Source organism: Musa acuminata, chromosome BXJ3-6, assembly GCF_036884655.1.
Source record: "Musa acuminata AAA Group cultivar baxijiao chromosome BXJ3-6, Cavendish_Baxijiao_AAA, whole genome shotgun sequence".
NCBI classification, from domain to species: domain Eukaryota; kingdom Viridiplantae; phylum Streptophyta; class Magnoliopsida; order Zingiberales; family Musaceae; genus Musa; species Musa acuminata.
Genome location: NC_088354.1, coordinates 6,752,675 through 6,777,477, shown reverse-complemented (window position 1 = coordinate 6,777,477; position 24,803 = coordinate 6,752,675). Strand labels below are relative to the sequence as shown.

General features: G+C 40.4%; 2 protein-coding genes and 1 long non-coding RNA gene across 3 annotated transcripts; 1 reads left to right on the top strand and 2 right to left on the bottom strand.

The window, feature by feature from the left end:
• Positions 1-1,515: 1,515 nt before the first annotated feature.
• On the bottom strand, positions 1,516-2,945 carry LOC108953075 (probable BOI-related E3 ubiquitin-protein ligase 2). The gene is made up of 3 exons (XM_065155220.1): positions 2,766-2,945; positions 2,191-2,623; positions 1,516-2,080 (listed from the first exon to the last, which is right to left on the bottom strand). The coding sequence occupies exons 1-3, from the start codon at positions 2,822-2,824 to the stop codon at positions 1,553-1,555; spliced, it is 1,020 nt and encodes a 339-aa protein (XP_065011292.1). The 5' UTR covers positions 2,825-2,945; the 3' UTR covers positions 1,516-1,552.
• A 3,468-nt stretch (positions 2,946-6,413) lies between these two features.
• On the bottom strand, positions 6,414-10,754 carry LOC135639573 (uncharacterized). Its single transcript, XR_010496986.1, has 3 exons — positions 10,535-10,754; positions 8,382-8,547; positions 6,414-7,206 (listed from the first exon to the last, which is right to left on the bottom strand). It is a non-coding gene; the product is annotated as an uncharacterized LOC135639573 (long non-coding RNA).
• Positions 10,755-13,637: 2,883 nt separating this feature from the next.
• LOC135640878 (ribonuclease TUDOR 1-like) lies at positions 13,638-24,102 on the top strand. The gene is made up of 17 exons (XM_065155677.1): positions 13,638-13,802; positions 14,524-14,687; positions 14,994-15,068; positions 15,156-15,269; positions 15,358-15,462; positions 15,772-15,978; positions 16,111-16,326; positions 16,412-16,519; positions 18,672-18,842; positions 18,937-19,134; positions 19,210-19,557; positions 19,642-19,872; positions 19,953-20,141; positions 20,283-20,360; positions 20,445-20,639; positions 22,404-22,781; positions 23,614-24,102. The coding sequence occupies exons 2-17, from the start codon at positions 14,538-14,540 to the stop codon at positions 23,797-23,799; spliced, it is 2,949 nt and encodes a 982-aa protein (XP_065011749.1). The 5' UTR covers positions 13,638-13,802; positions 14,524-14,537; the 3' UTR covers positions 23,800-24,102.
• Positions 24,103-24,803: the final 701 nt, after the last annotated feature.

Below are 24,803 nucleotides of genomic sequence, written 5' to 3'. Positions count from 1 at the left end.
TTCCATGTTCGCATAACCCACTGTGTTTCTTTTGGACTGTTTGCATGCTGCTCGTGGACACACATGCACCACCATGTTTCAGCTCAGGATTACATGAGTAGCGACACCATATCGAATGAATAGAATATGGCGAGGAGAAGTGTCACGAGAACTGCATCGATCACATGATACCGAAGGGAAGCAGCCCTGAAGGCACCTTTGCTTCACCAGCATGAAGGACGGGATGAGTTCATATTTGTATTCGGAAAATGCTTTGAGATTGGAACAAGAGGAGAGAAGGCCAAAGGTGGTTGATGAGGCTTGTCCACATCCATACGGTAAGTCGCTACTTTCTTTATTCAGCCAGGGGAACGGTGAGAAGAGTGTTGGGTAAAAGCACACAGCTTCTTTAATCTTCCGTCACGAGGACTCCGAGACATCAGCAGAAGCTGTGGGTGATTGCTTAGCCTTCTTCTTCTTCTTTCATCTTCTCCGCCAAAGGAGGAAGAAGAGGTGGGGCTTCATAGCCTCCACCAGAGTGGAAAATGACGACAGGATGCAACGCAACTGATGCCATAAATGAGATCCTAATTGCTTTGCCCTCTCGCCCACTCCATGACCCGTCCAAGAAAATTTGATGTCATGGGAGTCTCTGCAGACATTTCAATTGCGTAAGGCGATTGACTGTAACATCGCATGAGCCTTTCATACGGACAACCCGCCTTTTCTTTTCGCGAGAGCAATAATTGCAAACAAGAAGCAGCAGTACCTCTCGAATTTTATGTGCTGTCCTGTGTGTCAGTAACAATCAACCTATGAGTTCAGGCTTGTATGAAACTTTCATGTCCAGTACACGGTACTATTAATACCGAGAAGAAGCCATTTGCAGATGAGGTGTGAAGCACCAGGCCCATGTCGGATGCCCATCATGTCACATGCATGCATCGTGTCTCTTCCGGCTGTTACTTGCATGACATGCGCCTCCATTCCCTGCCGCGACCATCCATCCACCAAATGGCTCCGTCAAAGGCATGAGCTCATGATGCATCACCGTGATCCAATCCCTCTCTTGAATATATAGGGAACATTAGTGTCAACATTAGCTGTTGATCGAGTCACAGGAGAACACTGCCACCTTGGTGTCCCCCCATGTCATTGTTCTCTCCTACATAATGCCCATATAATACCGGAGCAGTTGCTATGCCCACCCATCCATCACTTGTCCATGGCACACAAACAGTGGCAGGACCCACAGGATCTTTCCTCTTCCCTCCTATGATGTCCTGCTATTACGGTAAAAGAGGATTGCCTAAGTGACAATAGTGACCATGGAATGCATACAGTAATCCAAGCTAGCTTGAGGGTACAAAAGTCTTTATATCACCAGGTCAATAAGCCCAAAGGAAAATTCATTCTGTTTTGATAGCAAGTGAGTGCTTTAAAAGAAGTGAAATATTTTGATAGCAAATCAAGCCGCCTATTGACGGTGAGGAAACGATGCACTAAGATAACAACATCCGTTAAGGAAGAAAGAAGCCGAACCGAAAAGAACGTATCGGTTGCTGTGATATGTTTACGATATAAATACTCGGATGAAGCAGTTCTTGGCGGAGTGGCATACAGGACACGCGTCGACCGTCGACTCGCAGACCTTGCATAAGCAAAGGTGCCTACAGGGGAGCAGCAGAACGCAAGCCTTCCCATGCCCGCACGCCTGGCAGGTCCCCTTCCGACGCCGGCGAGCATCGACCTCCAGAGGCGCCGGAGCATCCGCGAAAGAGCCTGAGTGGGCATCATCGTCGGTGTCACCGTAGCCCTCCTGGGGTTCGGGGACAGCGGCGGCTTCCCGGAGGACCTGCTCGAGGCTGGCCTGCAGGTTGGCAGCGACCGTCTCGTGGTTCTTGGCGACGCTGCTCCACATCTGGATCTCTGCGCTCACCTGCCGTATCCTCTCCTCTAGCTCCGAGTTCCTCCGCAGCGCTTTCTCCAGTTCGACGTCCTTCTCCCTCAGCCGCTTGGCAGCATGTTGCTCCCCCCTCTGCAGCAGCGTCCAACAACGACTCCTCCACGCCTCGTTCAATCCACCCCGCAGTCGCTCGCTCTCCAGATAGTTGGAAGAAAAAGATTTAGACTTCAAGGAAGGAAAGGAAGAAAGAACCGATCGAACCTATGCAGGAAGGGAGAGGGAGAAGGTGGGGATGGAGATGGCACCTGAAGACGAACGAGGGCGTCGATCTCGATCTTCTGGGTTAAGAGATGGGATACAAGGTCTTGAGTGAGAAGGGAAACGGGACGGCCACTGGTGGAGGTACCGCCCGACTCGGCCAAGCGGCTGTGCTGACAGCCAGAGGGGGTGACGTTGGCGGCGATCGAGCTCAACGGAACCAGCCTGTTCATGAGGTTGGGGTAGCGGAGCCGCGACTCGAGGTTAAGCTTGTAATCCTGGGAGGGTTGCTGCAGCGCCACGAGCAGCTCGGCCTCCCGCGGCCGCTTCCTCGGCCCGGAAGCATTGCAAGATAGCTCGCTAATGGGGTCGCTGAACACCGTGCCATCGTTGACGCCGCCAGGACGGCCGGTGTATACCCCAAGCATCTTGCGCTGGTCCTGCACCAGATGGAGTTCTTCCATAACATCGTTCCCGGCCCTGCGATCAAATATATACATACGATGGATCGGTAACAAGACTTCCTAAACCGTGATGAGGTGCACAACACATGCAGGGTAAGGAATCCCATGCACATGAAGAGAATAAAGGAAGCGCTCTGGAGCGAGGAAGGCTGGCTTACCAGCTGCGGAAGTCCGGCGAGAAAGTACTGTTGGAGAGATGCTGCGCTTGCACGGCCATATTCCTCGTGTACGCAATGACGGTCTGCTCGCGGAACGAAATGTGGGGGGAAGGCGTGGGGTGGTGTATTTATACACACATGAGAACCAGTAAAGACCAGCATGATGTAAGTAGATCTGCATAAGGTCTGGTTTGGATATTATGATTTGGTGTGATTTCTTATATGGTCTATATATAACTTATTATATATGTTGCAGAACATATATAATTTGTATTATACAAACTAAATCGAACCATATACTTTTTAATGGGGACTGCTGGCGTCAATAAACATATAAATAGCGTCATATGTCATCATCATCTATGCAAATTTGCAGCTGAGGCTGGTACACGTTCGTGTAACGCAACACAGCCACGCCCACGTCCCGTCGCCGGCGGGAGCGCTTCCGTGTCTCGGCAATCACGGAAGTGTGGTTACGGTGGTGGTTCTGGCTCACCGATCTCCAAGATATCTCGGCCCCCGTGGGTGGTGGTCTCAGGATGGGGCGGGCTGCTGCCCATCACTAGTCCTTTCAGTGCATCTCCTGATCTCTTCTTTTCTTTTCCCTCACCACCTCCTGATCACTAGAATATAGCAGGCAGGAATGGAAGAGAGAAAGATAGTCATCTGCGATCACAGGAAACAGTCATCAGCACTGATAGTGTCGGATCTGGTGTCAAATCTCTATATATAAGTACACAAACTGCAGCGAACAACAGTGTCGCCCACTCTCTCTATCCCTCTTCTGCCTGTGCTTTCGTCTCATCTACTGTTCATCCTATACCGTGAATAGTATGCCATCGAGATCCTTTCGTCCGCAACGTAGATGAAAGTTTCAGCTTGGGAAACCTGCTTGCTTTGGAACGGGTGAAGTTCTACTGCTCTGCTGCAGCTTTTCTTTTCCCTCCATATCAGCAGTACAAGTCTTGTTCACATCATATATCTCAACATTACTTTGGAAGATCACAAAGTTTGAGGACGACCCGTTCTCACATCTCGTCTGAAGTCATCCAAACTTTGTTTGAGGACTTGATCGAATGGGGGTAGCCGTGACTTAGCGCAAGGGCTTTTGTCACCATCACTCCTGTTGCATTCCTAGAGAAATCTCTCTCTTCTTCTGCTTGTCTGCTTTTTCCGACGTATTCTTTCGTGGTTGCTTCATCATCGCATGTGAGAGATGGACAACGACTCTGATGCAGGTGACTATGTCGATGGGAACAAACGAGCCAAAGATTACATTAATCTCTCTCTTGACCTCAATGTCGCTCTTTTGTCTTGGTTTATCTGATCTAGACAGTGCCAGCTCTAAAAGCTTGCCTCTTCCAATAGCCTTTTTTGCTCCGAACGTAGCTACAAAGGAGAAATATAATATATAGGATGACATTAATTGACTTTTGGAGATCTGGAGAGCAAGCGAGCTACTTCTCTCTCAATCCCATGGGCCACCTAACCTCATCGAGTGCATCGCATCTCTGATGAAGAGGTTTTAGTAAGATGTAGGTGCGTGTCTTTGACATGAAGGGGGTTTTGGAATACCATATTCTGTGGCCCAATGCCTTCAAGGCAAGGTCAATGGAGGATGGTTACATAGATTAGGATTGAATTGATATAATAGCTAATAAACACCAATTATGGTGGATCTTGCAACATCTTCCTAGGGACAGTGACCATGCACCTTTTAGGTTCTTCCCAGCTCTAGAGGGTTGAAAGTTCCTTTGTTTTATAGATTGTTGGTGCTTGTGTGTTGAACTACACTACTCAACTTTTGCTACTGGTGCTGTAGATCCTTTGCTCTCTCACTCTCTCTCATATGGTATTCACAGTATGAGAGTTTAAGCATGTTTGCATTAATCATATTGTTGATTGGATTAAGATGTTTGATAAGGTGGACGTGAGGACAATTGGCGATATTTTAACCTAACAAAAGGTGAATGTACTAAACAAAGAGCTTTCAATGGGGTCACAAGCTTTTAACAACAGGTAGCAGCCTCCATGTGAAAACATCTGAGAATCAAACAAGATTAGAAAAAGACATGAATGATAGATAAAAACCATAGGGGCCACATGAACTGAAGAATCAGGGTGATGACTTCACTGCATCAGATGTAAATATCTCTCTCTCCCTCTCCCCCTCCCCATGTCGATGCAAATTGACTTATGAGTTCTTGAGTGAACAGCAGTATCAGTACTCATAGCTGCACAATTCTTTATCAATGAACTCGATTTTTGTAGTTAGATATTGAAGCTTGATCCAAATCTATCAGCAAGCAGATGGTAGATTACTTACTTAAAGCAGGCAGTATAGCTATTTCTATATATATCCTTAGGTCTTTGACATCCCTTAAGGGTCAGTTTGGATCTAAGCAAACTTAAGAGGCTTAACAAGGATTACTAGATTTATGATACCTAATAGAAAAGCAAGTAAAGCACAGCTTTGTTAAGAGTTGACATCTGCTGTTAGTGGCAGGGAAGGAGTTAGATTTGGTGGTTAAGTTAAATGTAAGTAATTATTTTTCCCTAAAAGAACTTGAAGATTTCTATTGAAACCTCTCTGCATGCTTTGGTTCTTCCATACAGGATATTTTGTTTCAGTTCCAAGTTTTCTGGTAAAACATGACGGAGAGAAGTCTTCCTCACATCCATTCAGACTATAAAAGAAAAACAAGATTCTGTTTTTATGTTTTTGGAGCCATGCAAAAGACTACTGTGGCCAATATAATGTATACATCATCATCTGCTCTCCAACCAACCCCCCCTCATCATGAATCATGCCAACACCACCCAGTAGCTTTCTCCAACAAAGCTCTCTCATCAAATACTTGTGAGAACCAAGTATGACCTTCAAAACATGAGTGACATGTTTGAGAGGAAAAGGAGAAGGATTCTGAGAAATAAAGAAGATAAAAGAACAAGGACATAAAGACAATGAAAGGTTTGAATTATATGTGACAGGAAGGTAAAAGAAGACAAACAAATACTAGTGATGGTAGATTTCTCGCTTCCTCTTATCCCTTGTTCTGGATCGATGGTCAGAACATGCTATTCCAGAAGTGTGTGTTCTGAATGTGGACTTTGATTCATCAAAATCATATTCAGAATTCATGCTTCTTTCTTTGACCATCACTATAAACAAATCAGGTTTGGCTATGTTAATAATTTCAGGTAATTATAAATAAATTTTCAGTCTTTAAAAATTCACAATGTTGACCAGCTTAAATTTTCGGGAATTTACGGGTAAAGTTCAGAGCAGGTTCTCTGATATAAATTTTCAGGTACAGCTTAAACTAAGACTTGCTGGATTTCGGATATATTGTTCTGGAAATGAATTAATATGATGCAAAACATGCAATTCCATATCAACTTGACTCTGATGTGATATAGATGGAATGTCTTTGAAACCTGAATAACGTTTTTAATGGTTCCAATATCTCCTAACCTCTGGGAGGATTTTGATCAGAACAGTCAATCCTCCAATAGCTAAATTTCTCATGAACTGTTTACTGTTAATCTCACATGGACATCATTATTCTCATCAGGCTTCCTTAACAAAACAAACTGCAATTTTTCTTCAAGAAGTCTGATAGGAAAAGAAAAGAAAACAAAATATCATGAACAACATTTCTTTTTGACAAGTCAAAGCCTACCTACAGACTACAAAATGTTTGAGGGGGTACAAAAACTGGTGTAATTTCTGAGAAAATCTTCGAGAAAATATTTAAATCTTATTGGTCTCAGAGATACTGCTGAGCAGGATAATCTTTCAGACAAAGACTACTCATTATTGAGAGATGACAATTTTCTGCTTTCTGGTAACCTGTAGAAAATATAAGATGGACTTCCCTTACTTCTGGATGTGGTCATAGAGGAGGCCGCATCTATTGCAAAGTTTCATTGCACTGCACACACACAAAGAAAAAGAGAGCATCCAGTTGAAACACCAAGGCATACGGTCAAGCTCTGTCACAAGATGAAGCCCTCTCCCTTTCACCCCACCTGCCTCTTGTATCATTCATAATCTGAACGGTGTCGTGTGACATCCTCCTCACGACCCTCATCTCTGTTTCATGTGTGAGGCATGAGTTCACCCACCCCTGACTCAGTTCTTGTTCCCATCTGTTGATAGCCCTCTCTCGTCTTGACCAACACCAGAAATCAACGACTCTGTGGCTGCCACTTCCACCATTCCAATCTCCAACTCTCTTGTGGTCTCTGCCATTTTTTTCACGTAGACATGCCTGACCTGTATTAATTTTGAGCACACAGACATGGACTCAACAACCACCAACATAACACGGTCCCCCAGCTCTCTGTCTCCTTTTGAATCTTTCATGTCAATGAAAACTTTAATGCCGTAGTTGTGACAAGACAGCAGTTGGGTCCACTTGATCAGTCAATCGGAGACCTACACGTGAAACATTTTAGTGCAGCTGGTTAATGGACCATCTCTTCTACATCTAACAACACCAATCAATTAGTATCAATGGACCGACAACAAAAATGATCATGATTTCTTTCAAGGTTATATATACTGCCCTTTTCACTCTATCAAATTTATCTACACTAGCAAGTACACGAGATATGCAAATAATAATAAACAATTAGAAACAATAATTATATATGTAGATCTGCTCATGGAAGATCTGCTCAATTGTTCTTAAAAACAAAACAGTGATGTAAGATGATATATCCTACGGTGAAGATCATGAATGGATTCAATTCCATGATTGGATCCAATTCCAAAATTGTGGATCGAGTTCCTCCGGATCGGGTTTGGAGTTGTTGGGCCGGCAGTGACATCCCTTCTCATGAGCTATCAGAGAGGAGGATGAGATCTTCTGATAACTTGGAATGAGAATAGCAAACTGCAGCCAACATAATGTTCATGGACAAATTACCATGACATGGCTGTTGTATGCAGATACTTTACAAATATCAAAGGGGTGTATATGCCACACTAAAACTCATAATCAATATAAAACATGTCAAACTAGATTTAAAATGTCTCTAAAATCATCAACAATAAAAAAATATGAATCCACTACATAGATGCTGTTGTGCACATGTGGTGAAAATCTTAGGTGCAATGGATAAATATTGCTGACAAATTGCTTGTGTGAGACAAAATGCTCTATCCAAAGAGCAAAGCATGCCCTCAAAGGAAAGCACCAAGCTTAATTAATTGACAATTTTGGTTTGAAGTCCAAATGCTAAATGTATCATCTAAAATAGGCTCGTAAAGAGGTTAAAAAAACAGGAAATCATTTTATTTTTCTTCCTCCATTTTATTGTTTTTATGAGATGGCCAAACAGAATTGATATTCCCATCAGTGCTCGTCTAGGATAAAGGTTGCTTAAATTCTTCAGCAAACCCAGATGAATATCTTTTTATCCTCAAAGGTATGAGAATACTGGAAATAATTCCAAGTACGGGAAAAACATATGAATAGAACTGGACTTCTTAGAGCCAGTTGTTGAGGCCACAGCTGCCCCAGCAAGGCTGCTGAGAGATGTGTTCTGAAGGATCATAAGCAAGCACCCAACAATAGTAGGAAGAAGGAAATGGACAAGAAAACCTACTCAAGTGGCAGCCAATCCATAGTTAATGACATAAGAGGGCAAGGGTGAGAACCGAGGAAGAAGCACAAATCTCCAACCATTGCGTTCAACTCCTTTGGCAAGGAGACGGAAGTATCTGCTGCTGTGTGCCCACTCTGCTACTGGTTTTGAGTTCCCAAAAATTGCCCTGGACAACATGAAAGCAGGCATTATTGGTTAAGACATGTTAGGCATAGGCTTGTATGTATTATGTGATCAAAATGCATGGCCAGCTGAAGTTATAATTGGAATGTATTATGTAGGGCATATCACTACTGGCCACTTCAGCAATATTGTGCATGCCTGCAGGAGTGTTACTTCTGGTGGCTTTTTTAGATTTGACATTGTATGTTGAATGAAGTATGAACCGTTGACAAATGCAGTTTCCTACATCAAATATTGCCTCATTGGCTCCTCGATTATTTACTTATTACATCTAGTGCAGTATTCAATAGTTGATTTAAGTTTTATCTTGCCATGTCGGAGGACAGTGTTGAGGAAACAAACCAACTAAAGTAGACTTTACACTTTATTTCAATTGAGAAAAATCAAGACTCAGAATCAATGAAACCCATACAGACAACTTTGATTAGCCAAAGGCCCATCTGCTTATGACCATGCCATCACCTCATGCTTGGTCAGTAGATTACTGAGAGTCGAGTTACTTGGAAATTGGATGATACTTTCTAGGTCCCAATGCTGATGCCTAGGCATAGGACTTAATCTGCCACTGTTGTTGTTGAATAGTGCAGCTCTTAGGTTAAGGAACTAAAGCAGTTCTAACTTCGGAATTGATGATCCATCAGAAGCAATATACACCTTAGAATTCTTAAAAAACTATAAATCTGAATCTTCAATTAAAATTTCCATCCAACTAATGAGAAGAGAATCATAACAAATAATATATTTTAAAATATCTCATTCGTAGTCTAGTCTCAGTGCACTCTTCAAGCTGTGTTGTTTGTATAGCGAAGCATCGGATCTCTATCCTCGAATACATAATGCCTTCCAATTACTTTTAAAAAAAAATCTCAAGCTCACCAATGATCTGGTCTACATTATGGAGGAAGAGTTGACCATCAAATTTCCAAAGGCGAGAGTTAGAATCAGCCTTGAATTAGGTTCAGATCCAGCAAACGAGCAATCCATTTTTCCATGGTTTACTCTTCTTGATATTATAGGCCACCAAATGGACATCCAAATTTAAAATCCATTAATATTAGCATTAACAAGTATGTCTTTCAAAGACAACCACGAATTGGAAATTTTAAATGCCTTGTTGCAATTGCTGAAACTCTTTCTACATAAGCACTATATTGGTTGCTCCTACCTTCCGAAAAATAATGCAAACATTTGACCAAATTCTGCAGGACCAATACTCCTCATGAGTAGGTTAAATTAAAGAAACTTATGCTCAAATCACATTATATATTGCAGCAAAATTATTGTTCCATTTATTCAGCAAACAAAACTCGTTAAAAGTCTTGTAATCTTTTTGTAATACCCCGATGAGTGTCACATAAGATCTGATGGGTGCATTCCGACCAACTTCAGCATTTTGAATCAATGGTTTGAACTCAACAAAATTAATAAAACAATTATCCCATCACATCGAATTATGATAATTGGTATAAAAACGAACCTAGAATTAGGGTGTATGGTAAGAGGATATCCATCAACGAAGCCACCGTACATATTACATCATGGAGCTAAACATGGACGAGGACATAGCTCAGGCCCGGAGCCTTGACGAGGACATAGCTCCACTGGGCTAAGGGGCCTTGACGAGGACGTACAGGCCGGGTTGTGACACCTGTGGGTCAGCATTGTCAAGTATATACTGAATGCCCTTCCCATAACGCCCCAATTAACCTTTCCTACTGTTAACAATGAGAGAAGGCATTGACACCCTAAAAAATACTAACTCTCGTCATAGAACTAACAAAATCCCTTCTTTTTCACTGATGTCGCTCGACGATAGAAGAAAAAGGATGGAGCGAGTATGAAGAGAAATAGATCAAGAAAATAATTAAATCACTGATCGAACAGAGCAAGCGAAAAAAAGTAAGAAAGAATGTAACGAACGTGGTGCTGAGAACAGACCGTCCGATCCATAAGGAGAGGGAGGTGCTGACCTCGAAGAAGACGGCCTAGGGGAGGCAGCAGAGCGCGAGGGCGACGGTGTGGGCCACCACGTACGCCGGGATGGCCCATATTCCCAGCCGCTTTGCCAGCCGTCGGAACGGCCGGAGAGCCACCTCGGAGCCAAACCCTTACCGCCGGCCTGTTCCAACCAGCAGCAGCATCGCGCCCGCCATCGCTCCCAACCGGATCCGCCCCTTCCCCACCCCCCCACGTCTCTCTCCTCGGTCTCCACCGGTCACCGTTGACGGAAAAGGGCCAAAATAATAAATATAGCTCGTGCACCCGAATTCTTCTCCGCGTATGTTTTCATTCGGAAGATTGTCTCACCTCCCTGCTTCAATAAGGTGCAAGTGGACCACCGTTAACCCAATAGGAGAGCAAGTAAGAAAGCGGGTACCGCACGTATTGCAGATGCGAAATGCATTTTTGTTAGTTGGTTATCTTGCGTTTGTGGACCCATACATAAGCATGACATGATTAATTTGGACTCGTCGACAGGAAATCAGAGGGGTGAAGGCTCCCCTGTCTCTGACAAACCAGCGAACACGTTATCCCCTGCCTCACAAAGATTCTGGGACCCACAAAACTCTCCCATACTTGGATTTTGGTGATTGAGATGTGGTATTTCCTGTCTTCCCAGACAAAGGCGATTTCCATCCACTTCCCGCAAAAAGAAACCGCCTCTTTTGTAACGATTCGTATCTAGCGCCGTGACAGAAGCTGCTTCTGTTTGGATATCGACTTCCGACACGCATCCGCCACCCCAACGGAATACCCAACTAAAAGAAGTTTTGTGGGGTCCACGCAAGGCGCGGGCCCCAGGCAAAGGTACTCGAGAGTAGAAAATTGAACGTTCGTCCATTCCTGCGGTTACTTTTTTTTCCGTTCGTAACTTGGATCGCGTCGTAGATATATGAATTACCACAGTTACCCTCATAACGCCAACATACCGCCGCTTTCTCTGGCGAGCCTTCGCCTCCCAACGCGTTTTATCTTTATTTGTATTTATTGGTTGACTTGGTAAGTAGGACGTGGCACTTGGTATCTGATTGGACGATTAGCATCTCGATATTACGTGGCCTTCTGCTACTGGTCAGCGTGACGTTTTTCCGAACGACAGTACAGATATTAGTGACATCGAAGGCGGATAAGTGTGATGAGAGGGAAGGCCTCTTTTTGCGGGGATAACGATTCACGTCGCCGCTTACGTCACGGCAGGATGGCCGAGACGGGCACGTCCGGAAGGCATCAGTCGTAAATGAGGTCGTCGTGATGTGGGGACGCTGGCCATGATCGACTATTGTATCGAAACCAGCCACAACAATTCGAGTTCCAATAAGAAAAGAGGTTGAGTAGGTGTCATGCTAGTGTTAATCCATTATTTATACCCTCCGATCCAAGGTTGATGATGTCAACCTCCTCCTTTTCTTCAACGTCAATCTTTTCCTAGGAGGCCGCAAGCAAGTTTGTCTAATTGTCACTTCATTCATCCCCTTGTACTATAGACAACCTCATTTCCAACTCCTTATAGGAGATCAGGATCGTTGTGCATGGAGGTAAGAGGGTCGGTCTTACTTGCATTGCATGCTGGGGCTTACAGCCTCGATTGTCTCGGTGCTTTGATGTTTGTCCATTAAGAAGTGAGACATACATGCAAATGGGGGTTGAGGATGGCATACTCGTGGAGATCGATGGAATGTGTTGATCGATAATAATTCGAATATGAGAATCAATGACTCTTAAGTTCGTCAAGTTTTTTTTATTCTTAAATGTGTTTTTTTGAGCTCACATGTTGGTACGTCCATCGCTCAAAACGGACAACTTCTCACGAGTCTACTGACCACACCAATAACTAAATGAGTATCAAGTTAGCAATACGTGGGTTTAATATACATACCCACATATCGTATCATTTAATAAATAATATTTTTTAAGAACATACTATGAAATCGAAAGAATAAATCTATAAAAAAAAGGATAATTACAATAATGAAAATTGTCATGGTTTTGAATTCGGAATAGGAAGTGACAATTCCAATTATAATTGGAACTATTAATTTTTTTATTATTTTAATTAAAAATTTAAAATTCAAATCTCATACTCGTCATTTATCATTTACAAAATAAAAAAAAATTAGAGAATAATAAATATAAAATTTAAAATATAAAAAATTATAATTTTATTTCTAAAATTGAAAAATTGATGTATAACTATAATGAGCAAAACCGATATAAAAAAATAAAATTATAAAATTTTTAATCAAACTAAATACCTCTCTCAAGATCTAACTCATAGTACCCAAATTTGAGCTAAACAATTCAACCATTGTGTCACAAGTTCTATATGTATTTTTTTTTTAAGCATACAACTGATTTAAAACTACTAAAATCATCGATTTTGATTTTTCAATAATAACAATAATAAGAATAATAAATTATATCTCAAAATTTTCTTATGTTCAATATGCATAATGAGTTTTATTAATGTACACATTAGAAAAAAAAATAAAGTTAATTCATACAAATAATTGATAAAATATCTAATAATTTGGTTAGTCATATATGATTTTATAAATTGATTAGTATAATTGATTTAATCATTCTTGTTATATAAATATATAATAATTTGGTTATTTCCTGTGATGTTTAATTTGTTGAGAAATTTTAGTTTTATATGTTATTACTTAAAAGTAGATAATTCAAAGATCCCAGTGAGTACAAGAGTGAATCTAATAACGGCTATCATCCCCTAAATTAGCTGGAGTCATTATTATAATGTTTCATTTACATTTTATATTGTTCGTGTACAAAGTTATTCTATTAGTTTTAGAAAATAATTTATTTGGATATCGTAATTATATAGAAATATATTTTTATGGATATATTACATAAATATTACCCGATAAGACTAATAGTGATTTCATCAAAAGTCGTGCCGGAGTTGATGTGCGGGCCTGATGTGTTTTGGGTATATTCGAAATAATTTAAAGAAATCATATGCATCTTCAATTTTGAGGGATAAATACGTAACTTCAGGAGTTGCGGAGATATATATGCAAATTTGCCCCCCCCCGACCCCGGCTTGCATTTGCTCGCAGCTTCGTTTGCGGCGGCGTTTCCATCGACGCGTTCCCCTACTTTCCCCCTCGCGTTTTGGTTGCGTCGAAGGCGAGGAGGAGCGGGTTGTAGAGGAGATCCGGCTTAGATTTAGCGATTCTGAGCCGGAGGTGGTTGGTCCCCTGTGGAGATCGGATCAAGGTAGGCCTCCCCTGGATCTCATGGAGTATGAACTAGATCGGCTCTTCTATCTTTTTCTGATCGCGAAAACTCGTTCCTTTTTTCCGAGATGACTACAGATTTGCGTCCTTAGCCGGGATTTTTGCATGTTCTGATTTGATCCCGTCATGGCCTTACTTCTTCGTAGCTGATTTCTGCTTTTCATTTTGATATGCTTGTCGAGGCTCTGTAGTTGTTTATCGTTACGAGGTAGTGGAGATCTGTTGCGAATTTGTATCAGATCGATTGCTGCCATTCTCGTCTCTCAGATCTGCGAAAATAATATGGTTTTGTACGCCTCTCATGCTCCTATGAAGATGTTATCGTTAGAAATGTCACCTTTTGTAGAATCAAAGAACTTCCGCTTCCTGTAGCTGCTGATTGTATAAAAAAACATTTTTTAGGTATACTAGGGTTTTATTTACGCGAGGATAAATTCGAGCAACGTCAATCTTTATGCTGTTAAACCCATATGATTCTTTGTTATGATTGCTTTTGATTGATCTCATCTCTTCCCTGCTCATCTTTGGCTTTTTTATTACTACATATCAAGTTTTTTGATGGGTTATCTTGATGACTCTTTCAAGATTACATGCAAAATTATTGCACACTTTGAAAAGGGATATCTTTGGAGAATAGAATTGTCAATTGTTATCTTGTCTCGCTACTTCTATTGACGTTAGGTTTCTAACGGTGATTGTAGGGTTATCACTTGGCATGGCATCAGCGGCAGGAGCAACGGGATGGCTGAGGGGGAAAGTCAAGGCTGTTACCTCGGGGGATTGTCTGGTTATTATGGGAAGCACAAAAGCAGATATCCCTCCTGAGAAGACCATCACTTTGTCTTCTCTGATTGCCCCTAGATTGGTATGAATATTTAGTTTGGGTTGCATTGTACGTAATCACCACGTTAACCAATCATTAAAAAAAATCTTTGGCGTCTCATTATGCACTCAGGAAATCCTGATCATGAAATGATACATTTCAAATTATTCAGTAATTATTTGCTATATTCCTGTGTCTAAAATGATACTATATGTAATGACTATAATCATCCTCTTTTTCTTTGTTGTCAGTGAGGATCACTTTGTGCTTGAAAATGTTGTCGATTCATGGGAAGTAATAATACTTGCACCTAATGCAATATTCTCTGGTTTTTGTATAATGAATTAGGCCCGTCGAGGTGGTATTGATGAACCATTTGCATGGGAGAGCAGGGAATTTTTGAGGAAACTTTGCATTGGAAAGGTTATTAATTCTAGTCTTCCGTCTGAATATCTTAAATATCTATTTGCAGTAGGTAACATTCTTCTCAGTCTTGATTAATTCCTTCAGGATGTCACATTCAAGGTGGACTACACAGTTCCAACAATTGGGCGAGAGTTTGGTTCTGTTTTTCTTGGAGATAAGAATGTTGCATTTTTAGTTGTTTCTGAAGGATGGGCAAAAGTAAGAATAACTTGTGCACCTTGTTTTCTTTCTATACTGCTCCAATGGTTTCAATGCTGATATTTGTGTATGCATTTGTTTTCATCAGGTAAGGGAACAAGGTCAACAGAAAGGTGAAGCAAGCCCATACTTAGCAGAGCTACAACGTTTGGAAGAGCAAGCCAAGCAACAGGGTTTAGGGCGTTGGAGCAAGGTTAGTACACTTTCTCTCTGTTCTGTTGGTTTTTGAATGTTTTTTTTGTACAGGATGAAATTTTTCGTTCTCATGTCAAGCATGTCTAGTACATTTGCTTATCCTATGCTGAAAAGATTGAGGCTCTGTTATTCATGCTTGTGTGGCTGTTAATGGCTCCTAAAATGTTTAAACCTTAACTGTCTGCTTTCCTTCGGAAATCTAGCTAATGTTGAGGAGCCAACTGATGACAAAGAGCAATCACTAAAACATGAGCATGATTAATAAAAGCTGGAGTAGTCATGTGCTTTTCTTGCTCACCTACTGTAGGTACCGGGTGCTTCAGAGGCAGCTGTAAGAAATCTACCACCTTCAGCCATTGGTGATCCTGGTAATTTTGATGCCATGGGACTGCTAGCTGCAAACAAGGGCAAGCCCATGCAAGGGATTGTTGAGCAGGTCCGTGATGGAGGCACTGTTCGTGTCTACCTCCTCCCTGAGTTCCAGTTTGTTCAAGTTTTTGTCGCTGGGGTTCAGGTATGTTTTATAATGTGATCGAGAACATTTTATTTCAAATGCGATTTTCTGAACAAATTTTTGGAAGGAGAAAGTGTTCACTTTGATTCTTTTTCTTTATATGACAAAGCTGTTTCTCTTGAAAAAAAATAGGCTCCTTCAATGGGAAGAAGGCCTGTTAGTGACCCCATTCCTGAGAGTGATGTCACTACTGATGATACAAATGGTGAAATTTCGGGTGAAAATCGGCAGCCAGTAACATCAGCCCAAAGGCTTGCTGCCTCTTCAGCATCATTCACCGAAGTTGCACCAGATCCATTTGGGAGGGAAGCCAAACACTTTACAGAAACTCGTGTTTTAAACAGAGACGTGGGCTTCTTTTTTTTCTTTTGTTGTATGTACTTCTGCATTTGTTTATCTATAATTCATATCAAATTAATTTCAAATTGTGCAGGTCAGGATTGTGCTGGAAGGTGTAGACAAATATAGCAATCTAATTGGCTCAGTTTATTATCCGGATGGTGATATTGCAAAAGACCTTGCTCTGGAGCTTGTACAGAATGTATGTATGCATACTGCAACCATATACCAAGCAGTAGTAACTTTAGTACAGAAGCTTTGCTTATGTGAGCTCAAAAAAGATAATGACAATCTTTTTTCTGTGATGATTTTACTAAGAGTGAAAGTGGATTAGATGCAGGAAAAACTTGATACCTATCGACTAGTGATCACCATACATGAATTTGCATATGGATATCTTCAAATAGTTATGAATATGAATCCACATGCGACAAATTCATACATACATAAACCTGGAATAACGTAAACAAACAATTAAGGAAATAATTCAAATTCTATCGGTAATGTTTCTTGTATAGCAAAACTAAAAATGAAAAACATTAAGGATGGATGAAAAAAAGAGAATATGCTAAATATAGATTTTATATACCAACAAAGTAATGATTTTCATTACGTTATATAGGTAGATTTAACATGGATTTTATTTGGATGTTTAGTTACGGATAAAGGTATGGATAAATTCCAACATGCCCAAGGCCATGTACTGAAGATTTGTATAACAAAATTCAGATATGACAATGGATATGTGACAGAGACTTATTTATGTAACTATTTCTGGCTCTACCTTGACCAAAATCAATATTGAATAAAATATATATTCCCCAATTTTACCTAAGATGTGTAAGATATTACACATCTCAGGTTGTATAAAAATTTCATTGATTATCTTCCTCTGATATTTCTTGGTTGTTCATGATTATTCTTCCTTATCTTCTTCAACTTGTGTCAAGTTAGCATGTCTTTTCAGCTGCATCCTTGTGCCACAAAAATGTACCTCTGCTGCAAAGCTGCAAGTGCAATTAATAATTAGAAATTATCCTTATTAACGAGTGGTTCTTACATTTCTTAGTTATGAACTTCAATATGACAGTCTCTGTTACCCTTAAACCATTTGTACAAGCCCAACTGAGGTCCGGTTCTAACAGAAACATAATATCCCTTGACAATGGATTGAAACAAAATAATTACTCACCATTGAATGCGGCGTTCCCTTAAATCATGATTTTTCTTTGGAAGAAGTGATGCAAAGCTGTGACCTGCTTCTTCTTTCCTCTTTCTCATCTTGCTTCAATTCCAATGAGAACTGAGAAGTGACAATTTTGTCTTTCTTACATTTGAACTCTTTATTGAATATATCCTACTGACAGAAAAAATGTTAACTCCGAACTTTCACCATCTGAATTTCTTTCCTTCTATGCAACTTTTACTCAAACAAAACTTATGCTTGGTGTACTCTGCTTACGAGTGTTATTATTGAGGTGACAGACCTTTGTGCTTACCTGTGCTTAGTTAATGGTCTACTGTATGCATTTTGTAGGCAACTGCCTATGGAAGTTAAAAATAGGGTGGGGCACATCTAATCTTATTTGGACAATTTACCCAAAAAAACCCTTACAAATTAGTTTTTACCTAGGGGCATCTTTTATTTTCATAAATGGATTAATGTGTCCTTGATCTGGTTCATAATGTGGTTGTGTTAAATCAGATCAAATTGAATCAGACCGATTCAATTCGACCTTCTCCCCCTTCTATTTTCACCCATCTCCACCAGCCCTCCACCTCTTATTTCTTCTCCTTTGAAGAGGAAGAGGAGGGAACAGAGGGGGAGGCGACCGAGGAGGGAATCGGTTAACTAGGTTGACCTGAACCGGAATTGGCCTGGATCAGTTTAGTGATCCGAACAAGATCTGAACTGGTTCAGGAATTTTTGAAAAAAAAATGATTGCAATTGGAGGGTAAATATAGGATTTATAGAAAAAAAGTGCCCCTCGGTTAATTCCAGATAAAGGGGTGCCATCTGCTAAGAACGAATTAGTTGTGGATTTTCTGGGTAAACTGGCCATCTTATTTCATCGAGTAATTTAATCAAGGATTACGCAAAAATAGGTCATGCTCCAAGTATTTCCTTTGCCTGTTATCTCGGTTTTTGTCTTGTTATCCTCTATGGTCTGAAATGATGCTTTTGTGTTTTCTATTTTCAGGTTAGAAAGCTAAATGTTTGTTATTAGTTTGTTACATATGCATTATTAATATTTACCCATACGACTGAAGATTTCATAAACATTGACTTCCTTGTTCGTTAAAACAAACATGGGTGTCCTTAATAAAATAACATTGTTTTCCCTACTTCATAGGGTTTTGCTAAGTTTGTGGAATGGAGTGCAAACATGATGGAGGATGATGCCAAACGGAAACTGAAGGCTGCTGATCTTCAGGCAAAGAAGGATCGCTTGAGAATCTGGACAAACTATGTTCCTCCAGCTTCAAATTCAAAGGCAATTCATGATCAAAATTTCACAGGAAAAGTATGTGACTTTTACCCAGGCCTTCTTGAAATTGATTGTTTTGCACCTGTCATTCATATACTTTGAACTGTGCAATTTTTTCTGTTAATTTTAGGTTGTAGAGATAGTGAGTGGAGACTGCATAATTGTTGCTGATGATGCTGTCCCCTATGGTAGCCCATTAGCTGAGCGTAGAGTCAACCTTTCAAGCATCAGAGCACCTAAGATGGGAAATCCTCGTCGAGATGAAAAACCAGCACCCTACGCCCGTGAAGCTAAGGAGTTTTTACGTACTCGTCTTATTGGCCATCAAGTATGATTATTTGCTTGGTGTATTTAGTGGAACAGATCTGTGAAGTTAGTTATCTCATAATGCATTTATTATCAGGTAAACGTGTCAATGGAATATTCTAGGAAGGTTGGCATGGCTGATGGACCCAATGCAATAGTATCTAGTTCAGCTGATACTAGAGTCATGGATTTTGGGTCTGTTTTCCTTGTGAAGAGTGAGGGTGATGAAACCTCTTCTCCCTCTCCTAACCAACCGGTAGGCACAAATGTTGCTGAGATGGTTGTCTCACGTGGTTTTGCCACTATAGTTAGACATCGAGATTTTGAAGAAAGGTCTAATCATTATGATGCCTTGCTGGCTGCTGAATCACGTGCAATTAATTCAAGGAAAGGGATTCATTCTGCCAGGGATCCTCCAGTGATGCATATAACTGATCTGACGACGGTGAGAAATTGAATCACTATTTTGTGCGTTGTGCAATATATGTTTATCATGGTATATAATATTAGTATTATGTTATCTGCACAGGCATCCGCAAAGAAAGCTCGAGATTTCTTGCCTTTTCTGCAAAGAAGTAGGAGGCATACTGCCGTTGTTGAATATGTCCTCAGCGGTCATCGATTTAAGTTGTTGATTCCTAAGGAAACATGCAGTATTGCCTTCTCGTTTTCCGGGGTTCGCTGTCCTGGTCGAGAGGAGCCTTTTTCAGATGAAGCTATTGCTTTGATGAGAAGGAAAATACTGCAACGGGATGTTGAGGTGCTAATAGTTTATTTATTTGAGCTTAAAATGTTATCCTGTTCATACACTTAAACAAATTTTCTGGTTATGTTGGACAGATTGAGGTAGAAACAGTTGATAGGACTGGAACTTTCTTAGGCTCTTTGTGGGAGTCAAAGACCAATACGGCTATTACTCTTTTGGAAGCCGGTTTGGCAAAACTTCAAACTTCCTTTGGTTCAGACAAGATTGCAGATGCTCACCTTTTGTCTCAGGCTGAACAGTCTGCAAAGCGCCTGAAGCTAAAAGTAAGCTACAGTTACTGATTCTTTTTGTTATTGGAACTTCTTATGTTTGTTTGAGACCTTGCATTGGTGGGAACCTTGTGTTTTGAGCTGCCCTTTTAAGCTTCACATGTACATGTAACTTCTTTTTTTTCTTTTTGCTAGATCTGGGAGAACTATGTTGAAGGGCAAGAAGTCTCAAATGGCCCCTCTGCTGAAGCAAAGCAGAAAGAAGTCCTCAAGGTACTTTACAAGGAGTCCTTTAACATGCTTGTTCCAATTATATATTAAAAATGATCATCTTATGTTCCTCGTTGATGAATTCAGGTGGTGGTTACAGAAGTCCTTGGTGGTGGAAAATTTTATGTCCAAACTGTTGGTGATCAGAAGGTGGATGCCATTCAACAGCAACTTGCTGCATTAAACATTAAAGAAGCTCCGGTCATTGGTTCTTTTAATCCTGCAAAGGGTGATGTTGTACTAGCCCAGTTCAGCATCGATGATTCCTGGAATAGAGCCATGGTATGACTTAATTTTTGCTTACTTCTGAAATTGATGTCAGACTTCTTCACCCATTCCTTAGTAAGGTTCAATTGCCATAGAAGTGTTTTTAAAGTTGTTATGTTTAAAAGATTGTGGTTCATCACTGCTAAAATTGATGTCAGACTTCTTCACCCATTCCTTAGCAAAGCATCAAAGCAGAGTTCTATAGACCAGAGTATGATGCAATAGCAATAAGATAAGCATAATAGCAAGACAATGAGCAATTTATATTGCTCAGTGTATAGTTAATAACTTGCATCTGTTGATGAAGAAAATCAAGGCAAACTTAAGTAGGATGATTAGGAAACCAGTTGCGCAATGCCCCCAATTACCTATGTCTCTTCAAACCTAGCTTAGCCCCAGATTTCTCAAGTTAGAGATCAGACTAAACTCTAATGTGGCATATGTACTCTAGAAGAAGTTCATAAGATCGAACACAGTCAAGTTTGGCTACATTCCCCAAGCCCCATGGTGGAATCAGGATACTCTGACGGGACATGTCACTAGGTTAACCCAACCTCGACGATGAGGCTATAAAAGAGGACCCATTCTTGAGCACTCTAGAACAAAGATTTTAATTTTGAATGATACCGTCCGTATTGGGCGATACGTACCGGTCTGCTAATAGATCGGTACGCGGATTCCTCGCTATCGGGCAATACCGTTGATCTCGCCCCGTATCAAATGATACATGGCTGTATCAGGCGATACCGGTCGATATTGAGACCGTTATCGCTCGAAACAGGTCGGTAACGATTGATTTTGACCATCGTCGCCCGCTACCGGGCGGCATTAGCCTGGCTACAGTGAGGGAAGAAGAAGCGTCGAGGGAGAAGACGCTTGAAGAAGAGGGAGACTTGGGAGAACCTTGATGCTTCTCGATCTGGCGCTGCCCTCCCTCGACGATCTCGATCCAGGAGGTAACGAAGAGGCGATGGCTCGGCTTCTTTTTCACCGAAGGCTGGAGATGCCTCGGCCTTTGCCGCATTCTTCGGAGACGTCTGCGGTCTTCGACGTCTTTGCCGAATGTTGCAGATAAAGAGAAGACCGCGTCTTCTCCTCACCTGACGCGACAAGGAGAAGAAAAGGAGGCGACGTTGTCGAGGCAGTGTACACCTCCTTTTTCTTATTTTTTATATTATATGTATATATATACATATATACATATATACATATATATATATATACACACACACCGAGAGGTACACCATCGCGTACTGCTCGGTATTGCCCATTTTGTACTGTATTGAGCAAAGCTCGAAACGTCGGTACGGTACGAAATTAAGAACCTTGCTCTAGAACATCTATGTTGAGTGTATACATTGATGATTGCTACACTGATCCATTTGGTTGGTAGAGTGGTATGCTAGAAGACATTTAATATCATCTACAAAAAATTGCTTTTACAAGCCCAAAAAATTCATTTTCATTAATTCAATTGCAGCTACCCTATGCAATAATGTGAGCATCTGGCAATTATTGCCATTTTACTTGTTAGTTCTTCTGATGGTAAATATTTTATGGTATGTTGTATTGGTTCAACAATAAGCCTTTTTTCTTAGAAACATGTATCTGTGCTCTGTAAGCTAGTACTTAATGCATTTGTAAAATAATTGTGCTTTAGATTTTTTTTACTACTTGGTTCATGTTTTTTTGATATCTCTCTTCATTTTTCTACTTTTCATGTAATAGCATTTGAAAGATGTGGTTTATTGTCATATAATTAATTTGATACGTTTATAGATTGTAAGTGGACCACGAGGAGCTGTGGAATCACCTAATGACAAGTTTGAAGTGTTTTATATTGACTATGGGAACCAAGAAATTGTTCCATATAGTCGCTTAAGGCCCCTTGATCCTTCAGTATCGTCGGCTCCTGGGTTGGCTCAGCTTTGTTGTCTTGCTTACATTAAAGTGCCTAATTTGGAGGATGATTTTGGTCAAGAAGCTGCAGAGTATTTGAGTGAGTGCACTATGAACAATTCAAAAGAATTCAGAGCAATGATTGAAGAAAGAGATACTTCAGGCGGGAAAGCCAGAGGACAAGGAAGTGGAACTGTATTAATGGTGACTCTCGTTGATGTTGAAGCTGAAGTCAGTATTAATGCTACTATGCTGCAGGTTTGAATACCTGACTATGTCCTAGTTATTTAAACATATTGCCTTAATTTTTTTGTTTATCTTCCGAATCGGCAATTGACATCAATGGTGAATACTGAAACCAATTTAGCCCATAAGTCTCCATGTCATGTATATGCATTATGCTTTTTTTTTTCATGTCAAGTTTATTTCATTCGTTAGTGTCATGGTGGATGGTTTTGTTTATTAGATGAATGGATTTTTTTTATTTTATTAGGTTTATCTTAGATGCCATTACCTTAGGTAAGTTTATTTCATTCGTTAATGTCATGGTGGATGCTTTTGTTTATTAGATGCATGGACTTTTTTATTTTATTAGGTTTATCTTAGATGCTATTACCTTATGGAATTTGTATCTTCTTATTTTCATGAAACTTTTCCCCTAGGTTCAATTTTTTTCAACTTTTTGGCTGAACTCCCCTAACCATGAATTGCCATGTTTCTTTTGTTTTTTTCCTTTTGATTAAGTCTACGATGGGTTTGGTGTTTAGGATTTGATGTTTATTAGTTTCTTTAATGTTTGCTTGTTAATCTACAATAGTATTTGTCTGCAGTAGGAGCATGAAATCTCTGTAGAAGTTAACATTGTTCTATTTTTAGAATTTTATATCCTCCTATCAGATCCAAAGAGGATGCATGCGTGTTTACATATTTGGAACAATCGTAACAAACCATATTGGAAATGATGAATGGTTGTTTATGACCATTCCAATTGTTTGTTCTTGTATAGTCTCAATTATGATAACGTTTCCCCATTTTGCTCCAAGTCTTTTTGGTGTTCCATCTTCTGATTTGTTAAATTACGATTATGTAGGAAGGGCTTGCCAGACTAGAAAGGAAGAAGAGATGGGACACTAGAGAACGCAAGGCAGCTCTCGATAACTTGGAAGAGTTCCAAGGGAAAGCAAAAGGAGATAGACTGAATATTTGGCAATATGGTGATGTCCAATCTGATGATGAAGAGTCAGCTCCTCCTCCAAGGAAAGCTGGAGGTCGCTGATGAGCAATCATTGAAAACATGCCGAGGTTAGTGATTAGGTCCAGAGATAAGATCTCACTTCAGCAGCTCTTTCTACCTCTGTGTTTCTCCTTTCTGGTTTTGCTTTTATTTTTAACCCAAGATTTGAGGAGACATTATTTTTCCCATGTTCAAATAAAGCAAACATAGCTTGTCTATCTCCATCTGGATGCCTAGACCTTATTGGTGAGAACTTATGACATAGGCCTTATATGTATCCTTAGATGTAGTTGCAACTCAGAGTTATGTTGTTATTTAAATCAACTATTGGTGGCTTTATTCTTATTCTGCTTTCAGAAACCAATTGGTAGATTTCATTTAGCCATATAGCTGACAGATAGCTTAATATACACTCCCATGGAATCACCAGTAATGTCAAACTCTGATTTCATGCACCTTTATACTCTGTTAGGAGGGGCCATCATAGGAGTTCTAATAACCATGCTCATGATCAGACATTTCATGCTGTTATGATTAGGTTTATCTCTTGAATCTTTAAAGCTCATTAAGCATTCAAGAAGTGAGCATTTAGTTCTCTGTTCTGATCTGCTTATCTCTGTGAATCTTATGCATTGCAAAGGATCTCAGTTGAAAGGAAAATAGACCTAAACCCGAGTTCAGCCGGACCGGGTTGGGTTTGATCCATTCACATCCATTCAGAGATTCTCGATTTTTAGAATCTAAAACATTCAACTTGTTTTTAGATTAGTTCCAAGTTCTAAAGATTTCTGTTTCAACACCTACCGGCCAAGCAATGTATCGTTTGATTACACTTGGAGATGTGCAATGAGGCAACACCGGTGTTGTTTACAGACAAACAAATCTAATCTGATACCAAAGGTTCGCCTGATGCCATGCATTCTTGTACGTGTGTCCTCTCTTTTTGTGTTCCTCATTGTTCCCTTTTTCTTCTGACATCAAAGTATTGGGCGGGATGAGGCTTTGAGACTTCTATGCTAAGAAAGAGAGCTCCTTTTGCATGCATA

Bases quoted from the DNA above. Each gene is read 5' to 3' on its own strand.
- LOC135640878 (XM_065155677.1), top strand. From the start codon at position 14,538: ATGGCATCAGCGGCAGGAGCAACGGGATGGCTGAGGGGGAAAGTCAAG. The intron at 16,520-18,671 runs GTATGTATGCAT...CCTACTTCATAG, and splicing joins CTCTGGAGCTTGTACAGAAT to GGTTTTGCTAAGTTTGTGGA. The intron at 19,873-19,952 runs GTGCTAATAGTT...TATGTTGGACAG, and splicing joins TACTGCAACGGGATGTTGAG to ATTGAGGTAGAAACAGTTGA.
- LOC108953075 (XM_065155220.1), bottom strand. From the start codon at position 2,824: ATGGCCGTGCAAGCGCAGCATCTCTCCAACAGTACTTTCTCGCCGGAC. The intron at 2,624-2,765 runs GTAAGCCAGCCT...ATTTGATCGCAG, and splicing joins TCGCCGGACTTCCGCAGCTG to GGCCGGGAACGATGTTATGG. The intron at 2,081-2,190 runs GTGCCATCTCCA...AACTATCTGGAG, and splicing joins ACGCCCTCGTTCGTCTTCAG to AGCGAGCGACTGCGGGGTGG.